Source organism: Strigops habroptila, chromosome 1 (assembly GCF_004027225.2).
Source record: "Strigops habroptila isolate Jane chromosome 1, bStrHab1.2.pri, whole genome shotgun sequence".
Taxonomy (NCBI): Eukaryota; Metazoa; Chordata; class Aves; order Psittaciformes; family Psittacidae; genus Strigops; species Strigops habroptila.
This window is the reverse complement of record NC_044277.2, coordinates 9,314,835-9,339,961: the sequence shown is the minus strand read 5'-3', so window position 1 is coordinate 9,339,961 and position 25,127 is coordinate 9,314,835. Positions and strand designations below refer to the sequence as shown.

At 42.4% G+C, this 25,127-nt stretch overlaps 1 protein-coding gene across 5 annotated transcripts in view; it reads right to left on the bottom strand.

The window, feature by feature from the left end:
- ASAP1 (ArfGAP with SH3 domain, ankyrin repeat and PH domain 1) overlaps positions 1 to 25,127 on the bottom strand; it is a 150,739-nt gene that overhangs the window by 99,092 nt on the left and 26,520 nt on the right. For 3 of the 5 annotated variants that reach the window (XM_030477165.1, XM_030477173.1, XM_030477199.1), the window contains exon 3: positions 22,252 to 22,381. In XM_030477165.1, coding sequence (XP_030333025.1) covers positions 22,252 to 22,381 — 130 coding nt within the window. Of the gene's footprint in view, positions 1 to 22,251; positions 22,382 to 22,886; positions 23,092 to 25,127 lie in introns of those variants that run through there. The other 2 variants (XM_030477181.1, XM_030477190.1) reach the window with 2 other exon arrangements.

Here is a 25,127-nt window from a genome sequence, read left to right as displayed (position 1 = left end):
GAAGGACCAGATACACTTGTTAACACCTTTTTTTAAGTGAGCGCTGAATTTATCTTTGAACTTGGGAGTAAGTTTTAAAAATAATTTAATTTCATTTATTGTTTAATTTATCATTTAACTTTATCATGAAAATTATCACTTTTGTGAACTGGGTAAAGCTCTTCAGGCATGTTGCTTACAATGCCTTTTAATGAAAGGCTGTAGCAATCAGTAAATGCCATTCAGTAAGAAACAGAAACAACGACACACATGAGAATCCTTACAAGATACAAGTTCTCTTAGGCAATCTGCACCATCTCAGTGGTACCACTGGTTGAAAACAAGTGTTCTGAGCAGCCACAGGGGTGCCCTGGGCTCTCATAAGGCCAGTCTCAGCCACAACATGACGACAGAGATAGGAATGTAGTTTATTTAACAACCTTCAATGGCAATCCTCCTATCGATCACACAAGGTAACCTTGGTGCAGGTGTCTCATCTGCTTCTGGCCTTAAGCTGAAACCTGGTAACTTCCTATATGCAACAGGTTTCATGAATGTTATCTCAATACGGTGACCTTCTGTGCAAGTTCCTTTCTCTATTTCAGTTTCTATTAATCTGCTCAGTAAGCATAGGTGCCACCTGGCCGTGGTACCAGCTTACACCGCAAACTTCCCTCTCAAATCATGTGGGTGAGGACTAGAGAGGTTTAAATACATTGAGATGAGGGAAGGCAGCAAGAAGCAAGCACCAGGCAAATCTATGCAAGCTAAAAATAAAGTAAGAGTTACCATTTGCTCTAAGTGATGGCTTGCAGGGAATAACTACTCTTGTTCTTCCTGAACAGTAATTTACTTTAAATATGACACCAAATGTAAGGTTCTGCTAATTTTATGAAGAGTCATCTCTTAAAAGTGTGAAGTCATTCCTTTAGACCTAAAAACCAAGCATTTGTTTAAAGTTATCTGAAAGCCAAATACTGAAATAGTCAGAACATAAACAGGAAATAAAATTTACTTACAAGTTACTATCATAAGAAAAATAAAAAAGGCAAGCACAGGGCATGACATCAAGACTGTAATATTTTAAGTACCGGCTTTAGTGACCATAAGAAGGTAACATGTCCATTCATATGCAGCTTTAATATTAACATGGTGCTAAAAAAAAAATGAGTTCTTTGTATAAAACACAAAGAACACTAATCTAAAAAATACTCCATTTTCTCTTGCATTAAATTTAATCCCATAGAAGTTGGATAACCAAGTTTTCCAAAGCTTAGGAGGTTGTCTGGGAAAGAAAAGCTAAATAAGAAACAGTAAAAGTCACTGGAGAAAGTAAGAAACAGCAAGATGGCAGTCTGCAAAGGAAACAAAAAACTGGATAAAGTGAACATTGCCTGGCACAGAAACACAACTACTCCTCAGGGAACATCAAAGGTCCCAAAAAAAACCCCTATACTCTCAATCCCTTCAGGCCTCAAACAAATTCCTAATTAAATCTAATGATTCATTCTGCTATTTCTGTGAAGAAAAGAAGAAACAAGATGAGGAGAGCCCCATGCTGAAGATAACATGGAAGCATATTCCCCCACCGTGCACGAAGAACTTCATCTCCCTTTTCACCCCTTTTCCCTTTTTCTTCTCCCAGAACGGCATCATTTTGCATTCCCAGCACTTGTTGGGCAGATGCCTCTTGGGTATTTTGGTTTTTTACACTTAAAAACTGGCAGCCAAAAGATCCACCTCAGGAAACAAATATTGTACTAGAAAAGAACCACAAATGTCCAGGCAGCAGGAATAAAAGCAAAGAGAGATGAGTGATCTCACTCCTCAGCAGCAAGGAATTGGTCCTTGCTCCTCCTGTGCAGCCCCGTGCTGCCCACTCCCTGTGCTGGGCACAGCAGCAAGTCAAGAACAGCAGGCTGGGGAAGGCAGGCAGCAGCAACCACCACTCCTGCTACACACGCAACCAGCCAAAGGGGAATTGTGTAACACCAGCACAGTGGTTCTACCCTTTGATAGAAGGAGATGTATTGAAACAAAGAACAAAGAAACTTCTTGGTTAACAAGTTAAGCCTGGAGGAATACACCCTTTTCTTCCATGTCCGCTACACAAGTGATCAAAAGAATTGAGATGAGAAAAACAACCCCAAAGGCAGTACAAAGACCCAAAGTTACCCTTTAGTTCTTTACTAACAGTGTAACTAACCGCAGCGGGCTACATGCTTTTAAATCCTGATTATCTATCTCCACTTGAAGGTGGTAATCTGACAGTTCTCCCTGATCAACCCCATTCGGGAGGGGAACAGAGAAGGCACATTCTTCCTGCAGAGAGGCAGAACTTGAGGCAGCAGTGAATGCCACCTACACCACCAGTGTCACAACTCCTCTTGCAGCGCAGGCAAGAAAGTTTCCATTTCCTGTGCAGGCGCTGGTGCAGTGGATGCAGCTCCAGCAGTGCCCCAGCAAAGGCTCTGCTTGACTGAAGTGTGCTGAGGCGAGGAGAGAGGAAAGGGTCAAAATCCTCTCAGTAAAGACACAAGGATGACACTGTAAAAATTAAAGGGGTTTGGTTTATTTTTAATATAACTCAACCAAGTAGGTAAGAGGAAAAACAGTAACACCATGAACCTTACCCCTCATTGTAAATTACTCCAGGTTTAAGTACTATTTGTAGGAAGCACCTGCCCAATTCTCAGATGATGCAAGAAAGCACTTAAGACCATCTTCTCTGTAGCAGGACATTCTAATATTAGCTTCCACACAGAAGTGCTGTCTAATTTTCCACAGGGAGAGAAGGAAGTTCCCTGACATTTTGAATACCAGCTCAACGGACAGGACAATGTGTGGAAGCACGTTCACTGACCCCATTACTAGTGGGTGTCAGAACCTCTTCAAATAAATAATAAAGGAAATTTAGATGCTGATGTCACAGAATCATAGAACAGTCAGGGCTGGAAAGGACCTTAAGATCATCTAGTTCCAACCCCCTTGCCATGGGCAGGGACACCTCACATTAGACCACGTCACTCAAGGCTCTGTTTTCAGCATACTTCTCGTCTAAAATTCATCCATAAGCTTTTAGCAGAGGTCAGCTGCTTAAAAAGATCTTTTATCTTGAAAATGTACTACCATGGCTATTATAAACCCAATGGTAACAGTTTATTTGGAAATATACAACAATTATTTTGAACTTAATTAAAACTCAGTTTAATGTGAGCTGGATCCCTCCTGAAACACTCCAAATATTTAGTTGTACCAAATTATCACTCACATATAATTTTCAGTATCAGTGTTTCAGCAAGATATGTTAAAGATCTTCTCCCACTATCCCTGATCTACAACTTCAGATCTTTGACAGTAATATTTGAAGTGATTATACCTCAATCAAGTGATTGTACCTCAGTAAATGAAGGGCTGTCATTTCAGAAGCAGATCTTTTCAGAAAGACCACAATGACAAAAGAGCCAGTAAAAGAGATTAGTAAAAGACATCTTTCAGCAAGGTGCAGTCACGGGCAAACGAGGATATCACAGAGGATATCACAGAAGTATTTTGAAAATTAAATGTGAAAAATCATAAAATAGGAGATTTCTAGTAAGAATTTTTCTGAATGTGTAAAAATGAGCTTATTTTCAACCACATTCAAAGCAAAAAGCTTGTCTGAATTCCGCTGCGTCCCTCCTCTCTCATCCACACACCTCAAACCAACAGAGAAACTGACAAACCATGGGCAGAGTGAGAAAAAAAATAGCTAAACCCATGAGTTTTGAAAAGGGAACTCTCAAGATCCAAATAATTTAATATACTATGTCCATTTTTTGGTGGACAAACAGGCTTGTTGGCAACCCATTTGACAGAGGCTATCTGCATTTCCAAAAAGATCTAAATGTTCAACAACAAAGGTCCTTGAAAAACATAAATTGACATGAGGGGAAACCAGCTTCTGGAGCAGGAAGTGTTTAAAAAGCAAGGAAACAGGAACAAACTGTCATCTTTGTCATTCAAGAGAAGTCATCAGGAAGCAGTTCTGTCATCTGTGCAGCTTGTGTTCAGACATTATCTAGAAACGGATGCGAATGGTGAAGTGACAAAGTTTACTGATGATATAAGCTGTTCAAGTGAGAAAAAACCAAAACCCAGATGTGGAGAGCATAGGGAACTTCACCAATACCAAATGCCTGTTAAGACAGCAAAAAATAATATATCTACATATATATACACACATAAGCATAAAGCAATGCACACAAGAAAAACACTCCAAATCCCCTGCTACCAGAGTAGGCTGCAGTTTTAAAAGCAGTTTTCCTGAAGTATTCCTTGAATATTCAGGAGCTACCAGAATATCAAACCATAACGCTGCAAGTCATCGGGGTGGAGTAAGAGCAGCACAGAGGGCATCGTATACCAAGATGCAAGTTCAGGGTACATCTGTATTTCATTCTTTGTATCTAGAAAAGGAAAAGAGGGATAAAGGAGGCAACGAGGTTGATCTCAACCAGGGAAACATTTCCTAAGAGAGGTGGGGTTAAACATATGTATGCTAAGATTCTTCAATCTCAGGAAGAAATCACTGAGGTAGAACAAGAGATGTCTACGATCTGTAAGAACAGAAGAAATAAGCAAGGAATGATTGCTTATTTTCTCATACCATTAAAACTAGGGACATCAAACTAAATCATCAGCATGCAGACTTCATTTCAAAGACTGCTTTTTGCCCTAACCTAGGTGAGCTGTGAAATTTAGGTTTCCATGGATGTAAACAAGTGATTTCTGAACTCAAGTAATTAATGCGAGGGATATCCAAGACAACTGTGTTTAACAGTTCCATCACTTTCAGCTCAGAAAAGTTCTGAGCTGCTAATTGTTTGAATGGTGTCACAGCAAGTTTCCCCTCTTCTTAATGTTCTCCCCAAGGCAGCTGCTATTGAAGCAAGTCCAGAGGAGGGCAACAAGGATACTTAGAGAGCTGGAGCACCTCTCCTGTGAAGACAGGCTGAGACAGTTGGGCTTGTTCAGCCTGGAGAAGAGAAGGCTCCGGGGTGACCTTACAGCAGCTTCCCCTACCTAAAGGGGCAGTAAGTCTGGAAAGAGACCTTCTTAGAACAAGGGCATGTAGTGATAGGACAAGGAGGAATAGCTTTAAACTGAAGACAGGCTGAGAAAGTAGGGCTGTTCAGCCTGGAGAAGAGAAGCTGCGTGGAGACCTCAGAGCAGCCTTCCAGTATCTGAAGGGGGCCTATAGAGATGCTGGGGAGGGACTTTTGATTAGGCACTGTAGTAATAGGACAAGGGGTAATGACTTCAAACTTAAACAGGGGAAGTTCAGGTTAGATATGAGGAAGAAGATCTTTACAGTGAGGGTGGTGAAGCACTGGAATGGGTTGCCCAAGGAAGTTGTGAATGCTCCATCCCCGGCAGCGTTCTAGGCCAGGCTGGATGGAGTCTTGGGTGACACAGTTTAGTGTGAGGTGTCCCTGCCCATGGCAGGGGGGTTGGAGCTAGATGATCTTAAGGTCCTTTCCAACCCTAACTATTCTATGATTCTATGAAAGAAGGGGGATTTAAGATTAGATATTATGAAGAAGTTCTTCACTGTGAGGGTGCTGAGGCGCTGGCACAGGGTGCCCAGAGAAGCTGTGGCTGCCCCATCCCTGTCAGTGTTCAAGGCCACGTTGGACACAGGGGCTTGGAGCAACCTGCTCTAGTGGAAGGTGTCCCTGCCCATGACAGGGGCTTGGAACTGGATGATCTTTAAGGTCCCTTCCAACCCAAACCAGTCAACGCTATTGAACACTAACTGTTAAAAGGCAGGGAATAGGGTTAGGTGAACTTGTGGTTTGACTCAATGTGGTGGTAGTTTCTGGTAAAAAACACTGACAACCTAGAAAAACTTTTGATAATAACTTTCTACTGTTTCCATCATAGCACATAAGTCAACTACGTCTCTCAACCCACAATTGTGGGTTTCAATTCCTACCAATTCACCTTTCTCATTTCTTAATGAGGATGGTCATGTGCACATAAGCCAAAGGGTTTGAGAAACTTTAAGTTAAAGCAGCTACAAAAATGGCTAACAGAATAGAAGTTATAACTAGTATGATTTGGAGGGACATCTATCATCTTTCAGAACAAACCACCCAGGAAAACAGAATCTACTGAAGTTATAACAACTTTATTTCTGCAAAATAAAAGCACTTTTTGTGGAAAGGGTTATTAGTCAAGTGTTTCGGAGATCTTGCTACAAGCACTGAAGCATTGAAAAGCTTCGCACACACAGACTTGGTAACAGTCAACATCAGGTCCCTTAAGAAGGGACACAATACAAGGTACAACAGGAGGATGGAAAGCTGGTGGAACGCATGAACACCAATGTAAAACCATGTCAACAAAAGGAAGGATTTTTCTCCTTTAGGAATTTAACATTTATAGTCAGCAGCAAATATACTTAAATCTTTGCTAAATCTTGCAAGTAAATCTTGTATCTGCAAGTAAATTGTTTAGTATGGGCTATAAATTAGTACCATCCAAATACTGTGCTCAAAGTCAGAGCAGAATTCATATAATTTCATTATAAAGTAGTGCTCAAGCTTAAGACTTCTGAAGTTTTCATAACATTGCTTCCTCCTCCATCAGAAATTAAAACATTTCTGCCTCCAGCGTTGTGGAGCAATAACATGATGCTTCAGGTCATTAAGTACTAAACTATATCTGGTCCCCAGCAGCTCTCGGAACATCATCATCATCTTTCATCATCTGCCTTTTGCTTTATACTTCATCATATGGCTCATATAATTTTTTGGAAAGCAATGTCCAAGACAGCACAAGCCATTACACTAGTGTATCATACTAGTGATATGCCCTTTAGGAGCACAACAATTTGTCTACCTTTGACCTGTCATTCTCCTGTCTGCATTTTAGTTTTTTCTAGACAAACCATCTTCTCAACCAACATATTCTTCTATTCCATTTTGTCATCTCTATTATTAAAAGAAAAAATAGGAAAGAAAAAAACAAAGCTTTAAAGGTTGCAAACTCAATGGGGCAGAACAGTAGATCCAAACCAGGCTGCAGAGGCCACCTACAACATAGAAAGTACACATTTGACCACATTTACTTTTAGCAACAAAGTAGTAAGTAGGGCTGCTTCAAACTCAACTGAAAGCCTTCTAGGAATGCTCAAAATGGATGTGAACATTAATCCACCAAATCAAAGCCCAACACAAATAAAACCATCAGTTACTGGAAGCCTGTTTGTGTCTACAGTGTAGTTCAATAAACCAAAGCACTTGAACCTGACCTAGCTGAAAGATGTCCCTGCTCATGGCAGGGAGTTAGACTATATCACCTCTAAAGGCCCCTTCCAACCCAACAGTTCCATGATTCTATACCACTCTACATTGATCAATTGATCAGTTTCAGGAGAGAAGTGACATGCTTGGGGCAACACTTATTCTTTACACATCAGCTTGATTCACATTAAACCCCCATATTGCTTAAGAAAGAGCACAGCTCCTCCGCATGCTACGTAAGTCTCACTTAACGAGCCAGAAACCACAAGACTAAGACAGAAGCAGCAGCCCCACTCGCACAACAGTTCTGCACCGAGGTGTGTATTTCTTGTACTGATGTGTGTGTACCCTCACACAAAGGGTAAGCCAGTAAGGTTAATACAGAACATGGAAGCCCAACTGCAGGCTCCATCCACATCTTAATTGCTATAATAACACATAAACTCCCCTGTATAGTGTCACTAAACAACCACATGTCTCTATAGCCTTTTATTTCCACTTATCCCAGCCCATCTCATATGAAGAGTCTGCCTCCAGCATCCCTGTAGGCCCCCTTCAGATACTGGAAGGCTGCTATGAGGTCTCCACGCAGCTTCTCTTCTCCAGGCTGAAACTTTCTTGACCTGTCTTCATATGGGAGGTGCTCCAGCCCCCTGATCATCCTCAAGGCCCTCCTCTGGACTTGCTCCAACAGCTCCATGTCCTTCTTATGCTGAGGACACCAGAACTGCACTCAGTAGTACAACCACCAGCAGAACATCATGATTCTGTCCTGTAGTTCACCCTTGTAGTTTGACTCATGAACTTCATACCAATCCCTGTCAGTCATTGTTTCCTGGGTTTATAGCATGAACTCAGCTCTGCACCTACCTATGTTGCCCATATTTACTCTTCATTTCCCTGTGTGTGCAAACACACACAGACACAGAGTGTTTCAAAGAGACAGCTGTATTGCAATAATCACACTATGCAATGCTCTCTGTAAAACAACACAGTTTTAATACATACTTGTGCAGGTCAATTTGATTGTATCATTATCTTAGGATAGCAGTAAACACATCTGGACCCAAGGAAGTGGCACCATTACTTGTAGGAACAAGTTATATGAAATGAAGCAATAGAGATAACAACAGGAAAAAGGAAGAAATAAGGCAGGACAGCTCTTTATTGCTACCATCAAAAGACAGAAATGGAGAGCAAAAAATAAATCCAACAAAATTGAAAAGGAATAAACAGAAAGGCAGGTAATTGCTTTATTTGAAACCAGGTTTGGCCTTCCACGCAAACATTAAAGCTACAGGAAAGAGTCCAAGAGTTATGGAAGATTCAAAGAGACATCAGCTGCATCCATATGTAGATTATGCACAATATTCAGTGATTCAACTTGAAGGAAGCTGCTTTGCTGCAACTTGTTGCCCAATTAAATGAGAAAACCAGGAAGCTATACTAAACTACAAATGAGTTCAGCAAACACACCAGGCTTTCCTGAAGTAAAGCAACACAGCTACAGAGATCCTAACCAGATAGTACCACATCCATGGACAAAAACGCTTTTGAAGAACCTACCCCAGACATGGTGGAACACAGCAAGGAAGCATTCAAAGCACTTCAAATGAAACGGGGAGACAAGGAAGGGCAGGCAATGAAGGTGAGAGTTTAAGTTAGCAGCATCTATGACCAAGAGCTTCATTAACCTGCAAAGTGTCAGCAAAGAAAGAAATTGCATTTCTTCCCAGGCTTTCTCTGCCAGTTTAAACACAGTCTCCTTCCAAGTACTTCCTGTGAAAGCAACACCAGCTCGACAACAAATCTCTCACCAGAGGACTATACTTTTTAAACAGAGGATTTAGAAAGAACTCTTAACTCTTTCCCTGTAAGCCCACTAGTTACTGTATCAGTACTGTAACTGTACTAGTGAGCTGACAATGTTTTGGACACTCAAGCTTCTGCAGGTGACCCCACTCCAGAAGACGTTACTCCTCTTGTACACTTAAATTACGTCTCCTATACAACACTGCAATTGTTCCCAAATCTGCATAGAGACAGCCCTGGTATCATAACACTGAAAACTAACCTAAGTAGGTCTTCACATCAAAGAGCCTCTGCGGGGTTCTTTCATCCCTCCCAGAAGACACTACAGGTGTGTGCATGTGAGGGAGGGGACACACAGGACACAAAACACCCCCCCAAAATGTATGGAGGTGCTGCAGACATGCCAATATACTAGAACCTGTAATATATATCCTTCTGCCTTGCAAAAAGCAAAATTATTTTGCCCAAGTAATTTTTCCCGAATTAAAGCATAAGAGCTTCATTTTGGCAAGGCCTCGTATGAAGAACAACATGCAAAAGAAATCAAAGCATTGTGTATAAGGATAAGAAAATGCAGTGTGCCAGACCAGTTTTACAGTGAAAACAAACTTTGTCAAAGCATTCAAGGCAACTTCATTCAACTTCCTCTTTAGTTATACTCATCTGTTATAATGAGTTCCATCTTAATGACTAATGCAGACAGGATAAACACTCTTTTAGGATAAGAGGTTGGTTTAGACAACAGACACAGCCAGGATAGCCCACTTGGACTGTCATAGCATCACCACTCTTAGTTTTACAGTATTCCCCAAAATTCCGAGACTTAGTGAGGGAAGAGAAATACAAACCCAGGCCACAACCAACAAGAATGTCAGGACATCTTATATCTAAGCTACCTCCTTAGAAATTCTAAGTTAAAATTCACCCATTCCTGCTGTTTTCAAAACCACCTACCATCACCATTGTACAGGACATTATCAAGAGCAAAGGAACAGACCGTCATGGTCCTCCACGCTTCCGACATGGCACGGAGTTTACACACTGTTATACTCTACAGACCACTTTTCCTGAGCTCCAGACAACACCCTCAGCACTGAAGAGATTGCTCAACACGTACTTTACTTTCCCAGACCCATCCCAGCGTCACTCAGCTTCATTAAAATTCATTTCATAAACTGACAATTAATAAATAGTGTTTGAAGGTTGTAAACAAGCCTGTGCCACCACTGACCAGAAGTGTCTATAGCTTGTTTTGACATCACTGTTATATTTTTCTAACAGTTGTCTTCACTTCCTTGATATACACTGGACAAAGCAATAGCTCAACTACTTTCACTGTGTTGTACTTTCAAGACACTGACATTGACATGGAGGAGCATGTAATCAAATGGTCTTGTTTGGTTTGCAGTGAGCATCACTTTCATGTACTTTCATCTCATCTACCCTGCCTTCTGTAAGGCCTTTGACACAGTCCCTCATGACATCCTTATCATTACATTGGAGAGATACGGGTTTGATGGATGGACTATTCAATGGATAAGGAATTGGCTGGATGACCACATCGACAGAGTTTGAATCAATGGCTCAATGAACAAATGGAGACCAGTGATGAGTGGTGTCCCTCAGGGGCCCGTACTAGGACCAGTACTGTTTAATATCTTTGTTCATGACACAGACAGAGGGATTTAGTGCACCCTCTGCAAGTGTACAGATGACACCAAGCTGAGCAGTGCAGCAAATGCCCTAAAGGGAAGGTGTCACCAGAAGCAAATGATACTGGTGAACAAAAAAAACCAAAGAAAAAGGAAAAAAACCTGGTCATGTGCCAGCACCGTTCACTTGCAGCCCCAAAAGTGAACTGTATCCTGAGCTGCACCAAAAGAACTGTGACCAGCAGGCTGAAGGAGGTGATTTTCCCCCCTCTACTCTGCTCTTGTGGGATCCCACTTGCAGTACTGCATGCAGCTCTGGAGGCTCCCGCACCTGTAAAAGCAGGTCCAGAGAGTTAGAAGCCATGAAAGTGGTTAAAGGGCTGGAGCACCTCTCCTGTGAAGACAGGCTGACAGAGTTGGGGTTGTTCAGCCTGGAGAAGGCTCAGGGAACACATTAGAGCAGCCTTTCAATACTGAAATGGGGCTTATAAGAAAGATGGAGAGATACTTCTTACCAGGGCTTGTAGTGACAGGAGAAAGTACAACAGTTTTAAACTGAAAAAGGGTAGATCTGTATCAGAGATGAGGAAGAAATTGTTTTTACCATGAGCGTGGTGAGGTGCTGCCACAGGTTGCCCAGAGAAGCTGTGGCTGCCCCATCCCTGGCAGTGTTCAAGGCCATGTTGGACACAGGGGCTTGGAGCAACCTGCTCTAGTGGAAGGTGTCCCTGACCGTGGCAGAGGGTTGGAACTGAATGAGCTTTAAGGTCCCTTCCAACCCAAACCATTCTATAATTACTAGCAAGCAGTGCTACTAAATGCTGCATAGTGCTACATCATGACTAAGAACTACCAAAAACAGCTCTACCAAAATACCATGCAATTAAAATTTGAGTACAGCGAAAGTATCGCTTTTCCAGAAGATGTGTAATAACCCTTGCTGGGGTAAAAATAGTTTTCGTTAACTAAAACGTGAAGTATCTGGGAAATCCAAGTTTCTACACCCAGCATTAACATGACCGTCTCATTCTGAGGTGACCTGAATACACCAAAACCAAATTCTGTCGATAACATCAAAAGAATACACACAGATTTAAATACTGAAAGACTTTCTCAGGCATATGCTTAACATAAATCTTTTTCAATTCTAAAATAGATGTAAATAGTTAAAATTAAATGTAGAATTTTGACGTAAATCTATCAGAAGCAGAGGATAACAAAAAAGTTAACTTAGTTTCATGTAATCATTAGGGCATTTCTATTTTGTTTTAAAGAAACAAGCTGGCCCTGAACTTGTTCAAGACTTGCTGCTCCAGCTGGATGCACTTAAGCCTCTGGGGCCCAATGGGATTCATCCCAGGGTACTGAAAGAGCTGGGATGTCATTGCAGGACACCTCTCCATTATTTTACAGTGGTCATGGCAATCTGGAGAGGTCTCAGTCAATTGGAAGCTGGCAAATGTTGTCTCAATTTTAAAGAAGAGTTAGAAGAAAGCCCCTGGTAGTTATAGCCTGCCACTGTCACTGCAGTGCCTGGTAAAAGTATGGAGAAGGTTGCTCTGGGAATTGTTGAGAAACACGTGAGAAACAACATTGCTCATATCCAGCACAGGTTCACGAGGTGAAAGTCCTGCTTAACCTATTTAATTTCCTTTTATGACAAGGTCACCCATCTAGTTGACCAAGGGAAGCCAGTGGACCTGGTGGGTTTAAATTTTAGCAACGCTTATATGCTGTCCCTCAGTATCCTTCTGGACAAGAGGTCCAGCACACAGCTAGACAAGTCCATAATACATTGGGTGAACAATGAGCTGATGAGTCAAGCCTAAAGAGTTATAGTAACTGGGGTTACATCAGGCTGGTGGCCAGTCATCAGTGGTTCCCCAGGGAACAGTGATAGGACACAAGAAAATAAGACGAAGCTGCACTGGGGGAAGTTCAGATGGGACATTAGGAAAAGGTTCTTCACAGAGAGGGTGGTTGCTCACTGGAACAGGCTCCCGAGGGAAGTGGTCATGGCACCAAACCTGTCAGAGTTCAAGGATCGTCTGGAAAATGCTCTTGGTCATATGGTACAGTATTAGGTAGTCCTGTGAAGAGCAGGGACTTCGATTTGACGATGGATCCTATGGGTCCCTTCCAACTTGAAATGAAGTCTTGAGAATCTAATCAGAACAGGGTATCTGATTCTCAATGGTTTCATAACAAGCCACAACTCTCCTGGCAAACCAAACCTGTATTATTGTATTCCTTCTCGCATCCCCTTCCAGAAGCAGCTTTACTGAAGTGCTATAGGAAAGACTAAGTTTCATATCAAGAACACTTCAAGCAGTTTTCCCCCTTCAATCCCAAATTCTTGCTTTGTGAATCAAGAAAAAGAGGTAATTTACCTGAAAAGTAAACTATAATACAAGAAGAAAGGGAACTAGTGTGCTAAATTCAAAATTCAGATAGTCTTCCTCATAGAAGTTAATTCAGCAGAAACATATTTAAGCTATAACAGTCATCACTTTGCAGGATAAATCAGGTGACTTTCTAGAGGTGGGTGTTGATCATTTAAAAAGAATTTCATCTTTATCACACAGTAACTATTTTAACTATTTTTAAAAATCATCCAAACCCCCAAATTTGATAAACTTTCTGAAATACAGATTTGTAAAACCGTGAGCAGCATCTCATTTCCTTTATCAAAAAAGTCTTTCATTGAGGGGAAAAAAATTATCAACTTTGCTTCCATCAGTTCTATCAGGTTTAAACGTGCTGTTTTCCCCAAGAATAAGCTCAGTGTAAATTTTTACCTGAAAACACAAAAAATCCCCAGCAAAACAAAACATTCATGAAACTCAATGAGAGCTTTGCTCTGCCTGCCTTTAATCTTCTTAAAGATTAAATTATGCAGTCCAAACACTTTTAAGGAGGACTACTTCAACAGAATGTCTCTGGACAGAGGGTGCACAGTCTCTCTGGGCACCTGTTCATCAGACTCATGGTTCAAAACAAACTAATGAAACAACCCCCAAAATAATAACAACAACCACCACCACACACAAACCCCCTCAAATCTAATCTGAATTTCTGCCTTCTCAGTTTCCTCCAATTATGTACTTGACAAAAGCAGTAGGACCTTTCCTTAGCCTCTCTTTTAAGATTGAAGAAATCCAGTTTCTCCTCCTGAAGTGATGTGCCCCTAATCACCTCGGTGATCTTCACCTGGACTTGTGGAAGTAAGTCACTTCTTTCATGTACTGGTGAACCCTAAGGATAGTACTTCAGATGTGGCTTCATAGTTGCTCAATAGAAGGGAAGGACCACTACTTTCTGGCTGCACTCTTACTAACATAGCCCAGAATGTGGCTGGCCTTTGCCACTGCCAGACCCCATTGAACTTGTTATCCACCTGAGTCCAAGGTCCCTTCCTGGAAACCTGTCTTCTAGCCAGGTCCTAGTATAGGATCCTGTACTGCTGTATAGGGCTACTTCATCACTGGTGCAGGATTCCACATTTCTCTTCATAGAACCCCACAAGGCTCCTCCTATTAGGCCATTTCTCCAGGCCCCACTGAATGGTGGCTCTGTCCACCAGCATATCAAGCAACTCAGTATCATCCAAATATACTTGTTGAGATCGCACTCCAGCCCATCATCTACACAATTGAAAGACACCAAATAGTACTGTCCCCAGAATTGATCCTGGAAGGATGCCACTTGTGATCTGCTACTAGCTGAACTCTGCTTCACTGATCATCACCCTCTGGGCTTGGCAACCCACCCACCCTGCAGGTCACCCATCTGGTCCATTTCTAACCAACCCAGACAGAAAGCAGAACCCAGACTAGAGCAGGCCATATTAAAGGCCTTGCATTCCTACAGACTTTTATTTTGCAGAAAGTTCTCTCCAGCATCATACTAGGCTTTTAGTTCTCAGGGAAGGAAAAAAAACAACAAAAGACTCTATTTGTATTTTAAGTATCTATTTCTGCATCAGAAAGATTTCTGTGTATTTCCTGATAATGTAAAAAGAAGGATAAAACAAGCAAGGTCAAGATAGAGGTGGCTACTAATAAGAAAGAAAAAGCATACACCCCTCAGCTTAACCACAGCAACAACATAACTTCAGGCCTGGCCTGTCACCAGTGAGTGAAAGGGACAAGGAGGCCCTGTGTGCACATCTATGTGTATAAAGAGGGAAATGGGATCCCAACAGCCTTTGGTTGCTTTTTCACAGGGTTATTAAAGGAAAAGTTTCTCCAAATCACCACAATCAAACCCACTGTCCACAAAAATCTTACCTGTCACATGCTTATACAAAAGCTCAGCATTAGCCCACAGGTATTTAAAAGCCAATATACATAATGCAGTTCAACACTGTCTCTTCAGAACTATAAAATAACTGTTTGCTGCACTTCTCAGCAGGGCTTATACTTCCAGCTATACTCCTTCAGGAAAGGAAACTCATGCTATTATCTCAGGAGTTTTCCTTCATACTCACCAGCAAACTTTAGGCCTCTTGGCCAGTACTGATCAAACCTGACACAACAGTCTCTAAAGAGAAGTACCAGGGCACATACTATTATAACTGCATCCTGAAAAGTTTCCCATGAAATACACAAATGTACCATTGTTTTAGGGCATGATTTTTAGAACATGCTTATGTTGCCTATCCCTGCCCCTGAAACAATGCTAGTAATTAATTAGCACTCTTGGCTTGATGTTGTCTCATGACTTTCCTGCAAGGTACTACTGCATTCAAAATAAGATGTTATGATCTTTCTTTCAGCTCCTTTGTTTCACATCTGTTTGTTATTAATTTTTAAAAACACCTTCATTCACATCATTACAAATCACAACAACAGTTACGAAAATTCAGTTTTACTCATTGGAGAGAGAAAACTACTGGAAATTACATCAACCAACCTCATTCTCTCCCGAATCAGTCACCTGCAGTCTTTCAGTCACGCCATGCTGGATTATAAACGTGGGTTTGTAGGTTATTCCCCCTCTCCCCCTTTCCTTTTTTTCTTCAAAGAACCATTTGTTTGTTTGTTGGTTTGTTTGTTTTTCCTTTTATTGCTTTTTAACTACAGTAGATTCTCCCTAGGACTCCAACCTAAACATTAAACCCAACTTTACATCATGCCACTTTAAGCATCCCTCTCTTCTCCATCAGAGCCCAAGTTCCCATGACTACATGTAACACGCTCTGTCAGGAGCGTACTGATCAGAGTGCACCAAAGAGCACTTTCACAGCTCCCTAACTGATGAGCAAACATGAAGAAGCCTGTTGGGAGCTCAAAACAAGAAGCAGTACTTCTCTAAAAAACACATGAGCTACCAAAGAGCAGTAAGTATTTTCAAACATGTGCCTGAAATAAATACAAATTCTCAAGAGGCAGAGCTGATTTTTCTGCCATGACTGAAACTTTGAGCTAGCAGTGAATATTTTTTTTGCCTTTCCTCACATCAGTCACACTGACGTAAAAGGAGGTTGCCTGCTTGTTGCAATCGCATGTTTCGACTAGCATCAAATCAAGGTTAGAAACCAGTGATGTACTAAGTGTCATACTAAATGCCATTACTGTAGAATGTAAAACAGCCTCAACTGCATTTTTGTGAGACCTGCTGTTGTAAATACAGGACATTGCTGTCAAGTCTCCTTCTTCATCACATTTTCAGTATCATGACCAGGAGTCACCCATGAGCTGTCACTGCGGTCTCTGTATTTTAAAGTGCTCATGAACCCATTTTTCCATCTTTGGTGCAATTTGCCATTCAGTATAAAAGCACTAATAAATATCCTGAGTCTTATTTAGTAGACAAAGAAACTTTTCTTAGCTGGTTTTCAGGATGATTTGCTCCCAAAAGCGTATTTCTTTGACACGTGAAGATTGCTTGTGGCCTGTTACGTAAGAAACGGCTCTCAAGTACAAAGCTCTGTATGATGCAAGACAGCTTCTGGCTGCCATAAGTAACACATTACAAGGCTAGGAAAAGCTGGGTTTAAGTCCAGTGCTGCTGGAGCCTCCTGGTTTCCCTCCTCCAAAAAATAAAAATCCATTTTAATTAAAAAATTAAAGGATAAAGAGTAGGATGTTACAATTGACCTGCTGTAATTACATAGAGGTGATGCTTCAAGAGAAATGAAGTAATAGAAATGATAGAAATTTCTATTTCTAGACACACAAAATAGATTTTACCAGTTTTCAGAGCTCAGGCTAATGAACGAAGTCTCAATGTATTGCCAACTAAAACAAAAACCTGATTTAGAATGGAAATGCTCCTGTTCGCTTGCATGGTTTCACCTGCCTCTCTTCATTGAATTTCTTGTCACTGGAAAGGATCTTGTGAGAGAAAAGTGTATGAAATCACTGTAGCTGAACTGACTGTACAGCCTTTCAGGGCCACGCAAGTTTCTACAAACTCATAAGAAGGAAAAACCCTGTCCCCTTACCACTGGCCCAAAAGCCTTCCTCCAGTAGAGCAAGAAAAAAAACATAAATCACGGAAACTGAAGCACGAAGGGAAAGTTACATACAGGAAACCGTGAAAATGATTCACCCACAACATACTTTCAAAGAAAAGTTTTAAAAGGCAAACCAAAAAAATCCCCCATATTTTCTCCTTTCCCATCTCTAACCTTAGGTATGTGCCCATGACATGATGGAGAACACTGAGAAATCTTCCCCTTTCAAGCTATGTTAGATTATACCAGACTTGCAGTGAGAACAACAAAATTTATGTTAGGCTGAGCAGGAGCCAAACAGTCATTCTTTCACTGATGTAGCATGAACACATCTGCTACAGCACCAGTCTAGACCAACAGACCTCTAAGCTCAAGCAGATCAGCACAGAGAGAAATAAAAATGCGCAACAACTATAGCAGGAATGGTGGTTGGAGGGGGTTACTTGGAAAAAAAAAAAACCAGCAACAAAACAAAACCCAACCCAAACATACCTGCAGCCATATTTCATTACACTCACCAGTTAAACATTTATTACAAAAGGATGAGTATGTCAAGATCTAATTGGCAGAAAGCACATTTTAAGTTTTTGACTTCTCATGGAAGAGGAAAAGAAAGACATAAATAACAATGCTCAAGCGTTATGAAAGTGTAACGGTAGAACAGGCATCAACCAACTACAGCTACTCTTTATTGTATTATCAGCTTCTAATTGTCCGTCCTTATTTACCAGCCTGCCTAAAGAGAAGTTAACTATTTAAGCTGTATCTCAAGACAGCCCTGCAAAACATCTGCTGCTTTAGGAGAAAGACTCAGAACTGCCTGGTCACGATAACCAAGTTATCCCTTGAGTGCAAAGATGTCCTTTCAGCTGGAGCTGGAACGCAGCAGAATGGTAATCAAGGCAGACTTGTGGTGATCCCACATGTGCACTACTTATTCTCAGAACAGATGTCATCATTCCCTAAAAATTCCAACTAGCTCACACAGTAATATCAACTCAAATTAAAATCAACTCTTCAAAATCTTGAGTAACACGAATCATGGAGCTACTGTATGTTACAGTAAAATGCAGAGGCTGTATTTTAAGACACTGTAGCAGCAATGCGTCTATACTATCTCAGGATTTCAACTTTTCCATAAAAAGGAATTAACCACCCACCTACATACGCAATAATCCACCTCTTCATATGAATATTATAAGAAACTTCTCCCAGTTCACGCAGAAACATGAAGTTTCAAATGTCTTCTTTGCATGAATGTGACATTAGGCTGAAGAAATCAACATGCAAAGGAGCACAGACTGCAAATTCTCTTAAACTAGACCCAGACTACAACATAATGGGTTGGATCTTTCTATTCAGAGTTTGAATAAATAAATAGCATTACTTTAGCAACAGAATGAACGTTAAAATTTGTGTTTACTGGTGGCCATTAGATAACACTCATGCTTTAAAAATAAGTATTCTTAAACAATTGATCTTGCTGGTCTTTGGTAACTACTGTACAAGATGCCTACGCCTGGCTATGAAGATGACAGGGTCTGTTTTTTTTGGTCTGGTGTGACTGGATGATAAAAACCCCCAGTTTTGTTTCTTAGGAGGAAAAAAACCTTGCAAATTTCCCAAAGTTTCAGTAGTTTAAACAATGTAGCCTGAAACCTTTCTAGTCAATAAACTGCCATGCAGCAGCATTTACCTACTATTTTCTCCTTTGACAATATTACAACAGATTTCAATAAACTTTGAGTGGTGTTTCATTTGGGGGGGGGAGGTGTGTGTGATGGTTTTGGGGCTTTTTTTTTTTTTTTTTTTTAGTAAGTCATAGAATCAGCTAGGTTGGAAAAGACCTTTAAGATCATCAAGTCCAGCTGTCACCCAGGACTGCCAAGTCCACCACTAAACCATGCCCCTAAGGGCCTCATCTACTTGGTTTTTGGACACTTCCAAGGACAGTGCCTCCACCACTTCCCTGGGAAGCCTGTTCCAATGCCTGATTACCATTTCAATAAAGAAATTTTTGCTAACATGCAGTCTAAACACACAGAAGTCCTTTGGAGAATCTTTCCTGGGCTTCTGATTTTTTGAGGTATGCCTTCACATTTTGTTGGGCTTTCCATTAAAAGCTTACCAAGTGCAAAGTCACCAGAATCGGTAAAAATGCCTGCTCTGATTTTTCACCTGAAACTTGTTCCAAAATTGCATCTAACAGGATCTAAGAGTTCTAGTTATAATAGGAGAAGAATCACAACTAGGAGAGAACACATACCAATCTGCTCAGCTGAACTAACGGCATTTCTACTGGAGGACAACCAAGTGAAAAAAACCAGCAACTGAGTCCATCGTCTATTTTATTACTTCAGAAAACTTGTTAATTGTGATTAAGGAACAGTAAATTCACAACTCTGGGATACCTTCAAGGAACTAGACAGAGACACAGACACACACAAAACAGTCTATTTCTTTTTTGTCACATTCTTTCTGAAACAGTGGTTCCGACCTAACCACTGCTCTGAGCTCTGGTAGGAGTTACACCAGACTCAGAGGCAACTTTTGTTAAATCTGTTTAATTTCCCTACCAGTTCTGTTCAGAAAATAGTTCTAGTTTACAGCCTTGTTCAGACTAAAGAAAATTATTAGTTTATCCACAAACCAGCTTATAGTCTGGTAGGTAGGTGCAGGTCATGTTGAATTACATTAGCTCTCAAACAATGACCTAAGATACTTCAAGCTGCAGTGCCCTAACAGCACAGAGCTGGACACTGCCTGCAAAAGGCCAGCGAGGGCTCCAACACAAACACAACATTAAGGTAAAAATCAAACAGCTGCAAGGATGGGATTATCCCCTTTGCCTTAATACCTTGGGTTCGAAATTGAAGTTCAGGAGCTGCTTGAAGAGCTTTTTGCTCATCCACGATGTGTGGACAATGGCAGCAGTAATAGGAGCCACATAAGAGCCACTTCAACTGCTCCATTTCAGTGCCCTGCTTCACATGAATCACAGCCGTAGGTAAGCAGATAGACAGAAACCAGCCCCAGCTTTAGAGCAGCAGCAGCAGAACTGAGCATGCAAGCTACAGCTACAATAAAGACACAAGGACTCTAATGGAGCACTTTGCCTGCCACATTCTGACCATCTGCGCCTCTTCATGCAATTTAATAAAAACAAATTTGTGAGAGTTGCAGATTTTTTGCAGTATGTAACAGTAGAGCATATTTCTATGTTGTCTGCCATCAAATAAAGGGGTTTTTACATTTACAGTTAATAAAAAATACAAAGTAAGTCAAGAATCAATTTGAACTGCAAAGGGTTTAAGTAGGACACATCAAACAGTTATACAAACAAAAGAAATTCAAGAAATAGCAACACAAGCACTAGAAGCACCCACTATTCTCTATTCCTCTGATTTAACGCTGTCAAATCAGACACAAAAACTTTGAAAATATGCTCAATCAACACACATAGTGCAGAACACTCTGTATTTATCCTCTACATTTTGTTTTTCTTTGGACAGGCATTACCCCACTCAGACTGTACTGATGTATCTCCCAAATCATGAAAGCATTATACTGTGTTCTTACCCTAGAAGTCACCAGTATTGGCAGAACACATATTTTTGCTTAACACTCTGAATGCTGTCAACTGCACTAATAAGTATATACCAATGGCTGAACCTATTTCACACAGCTAAGACCAGGGGGCAGCAATACTGTCAAACACAAACCAAAACAGGTTGATGTCTGACAAACCCATAAGCAACCACAGCTCAGTTAGGTGAGAAAACAGCAGTTACAGTTATGGAAAAGTTACATAAATTAATCTAGGTTACATAATAAAAAGAAAACACATGATTTTAAATGCAATCATCCAGCCACTCCATTACCTGGTCAATTACTGGAAACAAAGGCACTGTTAAGATGTTGAACATAGACAGTTTTCTACCAAGCCAACATTAACTAGTTTTAATCCTATGGAATTATATTTTGCATACCCAACACTATCTGGAGAACACCATGATTAATACTCTTTTCTTGCATACCAAATGCTTTGCTCACGCCAACACAGTCAACAAAACTAAAAAGAATCTATTAAATCCATCTCCTAGATACATGCTGGCTCCTGAATAATTGACAAATACTTGATGAACTGAGTGCATAATCCAAAACAATTCACTGCAATCCATGAAACAATAGCAAAAAGCTGTATTCTCTCAGCCTCATAATGCTTGTACCTTCAACCAAGTGCAGGGCAAGAGAAGAGCTATACTCTGTCTTGTTTTCAAGTCATTTGGAAAACATTTCCTCCTAACTGCTGACCTAGTCCATAGAAAATCACACTGAAACCTCAAATAGGAAGCAGTGGACTGATATCCCATAGAAACCAGCTCTGGAAGTTTACCCATTTTCACATTCTTATTTCTTGACAGCGAAGCAGGATGAACACCTAAATGACTTTCATAATAAGTAATAAAATAACCAAACCAACAGTGAGGCTTCAAGGTTGAGATGCTGTGGCTGTATAATCACTTGTGCTGCATTATTTTGCTCCTCTCTTTCCACCACCTATTTTGTTTTCATATTATTTTCCTCACTCCACATTCATCCCTTCATCCTTACCTCATTTCTTAAACGAGGTCTCCCCTTGGCAGGTTTCTGCAGAGTTCTGCGTTGACTTGACCTAATGAGTGGCTGGGGAAAACCTCTGCTAAGGCTCCCAAACGCTTCCCTCTAGAAAACCCAACATTCACACTTCTTTTTTTCTATTGCAACAACCGCCAACACCGAAAACACCGAGAAGTACAACAGTAATATTTAAGTTCAGACAACTGTTTTACGTACTGATCTTTAAGACGCCAGGGCAGGAAAGCTTTCCGTAACTAGCTCAACACAAGAGCAAAGTCCCACAATTAAAAGACCAGATTACATGCATACCAATGCCTCTAGCTCCTCTGGATTTGGGCGGGTGGTACTGCCCTGTCCCTGATGCTCTTTCTCAAAGACAAAAAAAATAGTAAAGGAAAAGAAAATAAAGGGGGGGTGTGTGTGCATGTGGATGATTTACCTCTTCCAGCAGCGTGACCGTATTTCTGCAGTTCTGCAACCGGGTGGTGAAGCTGGAGGTGGTCGGGGAGTTGTAATCCTCTGTGGTCTCGGCGATGAACTCCGACACGGTGATCTGGTCCGGCATGATCCTACCCCACCGGTAAAGCCCAGGAGCAGCCGAACACACAGATCCGGAGAAGGCGAAGCCAAGTTTTGGGGAGAAAGGTGGAGGGGAAGAAAAATAAAAAAAAAAAAGAAGGAGGAAAGAAAAAAAAGAAGAAAAAGCACAGGGAAGATGTTAGCAGCCAGCAGAGACCCGCAGCATCAAAGCCGCGGAGCCGCAGAGAGAAGCTGAGGCTTCAACCTCCACATCCAGCCTCTCCCCCGGCCGCCCCCTCCTCCTCCCGGGCAGGAGGTGAAGGGGGAAAGGCCCCCACAAGGCACCGCTGCCCGCACCGCCCGGCCCCGCCGGCGGGGAGAGCTCCCTCCGCTGCCTGCGGCCCCCCGACGGCTGCGGGGACGGGGCCGCCTCTGAGGAGCCCGGCCCCGCCGCCGGCGCTGAGGGGAGGGCGGGCAGGAGAAAGGGAGGGAGGGCGCAGCGCCCGCCAGCCCCCACCCCGCCGAGCTCAGCCCCTTTCCCCACCCGCCGCCGACCCCCCTCACGCCCCTCGCCTTAACCGCCGCTCCCGCCCGCCGCCAACTTGAGCACTAACTTGTGCGGGCTCCGGCTGCGCCCCCCGGCCGAGGCGGGGGGGGGGAAAGGAGGGGAAGGGCCGGGGCTGGCGGGGGCTTGGCCGGGGCTGGCAGCGCTCCCGCCGCCGCTGACAGTCACCCGGTGACTGACACGCGCTGCCCAGCGCCCGCCCGCAGCCGTTACGTGGGCCAACGAGGAAGTGCTCTACGCATGCGCCAGCCGCCTCCCTCCCTCCCTCCCGCTCCCGGCGGCGCCGTGCTTTCCCCCGGCCTCGCACACTCCCCCCTCAGCGCCCCCCCCTTCACACCGAGCTGCGGGGGGGCACCTCCGCTGCTCTTTAGTTTTGAGTTTTATTTCATTATTTAAAAGGGTTTCCTGCTGGAAGCGGGCAAGGCCGGCGAGCGATGAGCTCCGGCTCTGTCCCCAACAAGGGCTTCCCGCGCCGGCAGCCGTGTGGGCAGCCGCAAGGACCCGCCTGCTCCCGGCGGCCGCCCTCAGCCGCGGGGAGCCGCAGCCGGCTCTGAGTTATTTGGGCTTATTTTTCCCTTGTTTAAGTCCATCGCAGCCAGTGGAAGCGCGTTTGCTTGTGTTACAAGCTTCCTACGGCGTAAAGCGTGAAGATTCTGTATAGCCACTGCTGATCGTCATCACTTTAAGCAACCTGACCATATAGATTTTACCCTCCTTAGGTAATTTTGAAGTAGTCCTGCCATGCCTCAGCGACACCCGTGGAGCTGCTGTTACTGATATGTGTTACTAATTATGCTCCTGAGCTTGGCCAAAGAGAGTGGGAGGGCAATACACCACCACCGATGGCCGGGCTGCAGAGCTCACCACAGCCCCTCACACAACAGCCACCACCTGAACCCTTCACCGCATCCCTGGTGTCCTTTATGCACTCACCAGCTGTATTTCCGAATAAGCTAAAGCATCCTTTATCCGTTATTGCATCATGTAACTTTGGGAATTGACAGCACTAATGAGGTTTTGGGTTGGGGTTTTTTTAAGCATAGATTTTGGGGCCCATATGTGCCTTTCTAAAGAAGTCAAGGTCTCGGGAGACTCAAGTAATTAGGGTTGTCTGCTGTTTCAGTCTGATTTATTTAGTCATACTATGTGTTCCTTTTCTGTGTTTGGGGTTCTTTCCACAGAAGCTGGGGAATTCAGGAATGGTAAATATTCTCAAATCTGAACAATTGGAAATGAGCAGTATTATGTGGATATATTCATTCCAAAGGTTTTAATGTTCTCTACATAAGGACCAGCTCCTGTATTACAATGCACTTAGGCCTTTATGTGGTTTTCTATATCATTTGAATAAAATGACTGTACAACTTGAAAAGAGTTGAAAACATCAACAAAAAGCTGTGATGCCTGAGTAAGTATAAAAAAGAAATACCTAATTTTTGTATACCCATAAAAAAAAAATTATTTAAATGCAGTTCTGCCAGCCAAAATATGACCAATACTCCTGAGAAATGGTCCTGCCTGAACATGTTTCCTTGATTTCATTGCCTTAGCAGGAGCCCTCCATATGGCCATGTGATTGCTGCTGTTGCTGCTTCACGTGATGCAGCTTTCCGGCACAAAGGCTCTGGGCTCGTACAGATGATTGTTAAACGTCATGAGACTCTGAAAGGTAGAGTAGGCAAGAGGAGGAGGGAGCCAAGAAAAGAACCGCGTGGGAGTTGCACTGAGAAATGGATTTGGAAACGAAGCACTGAAGAAGCAACTGGAGGGGTAGGAAGAAATTCGATTGAGGATCGTGTTTATAAGAGCAGTAGAGGAGGAAGAGAGATCAAGAAGATAAAAATGGCTGGTGGCACCAAAAACAGTATGGAAAGGAGAGTGAAGAACTGTCTGGGGGTTTGGGCCAGGGAAGAGCTGTTAACATCAGAAAGAGCTGTTTCACTGTGCCTAGCCTGCATGGAAAGTGGATGGGTGAGGGGCTGGGGCACAGCCCGAGGGCCACACAGGGTCTCTGTGGTCACCCCTGCTAATTTCCTGCAGGACATCGATCACAGGCTGTCACACAGCTGTTCCTGAGCCAGACCTACGGTCTGCGGGTCAGCTCCAGGGTGTTCATGCTAGGAGGAGTCCTGATCCTGCTCTGGCAGATTTCAAGTGAGGATAAATCCATTGCACTGATGGGTAAACTGGTTTAATTAATTGAGTACTCTCACTGTTAAAATTGAATTGTT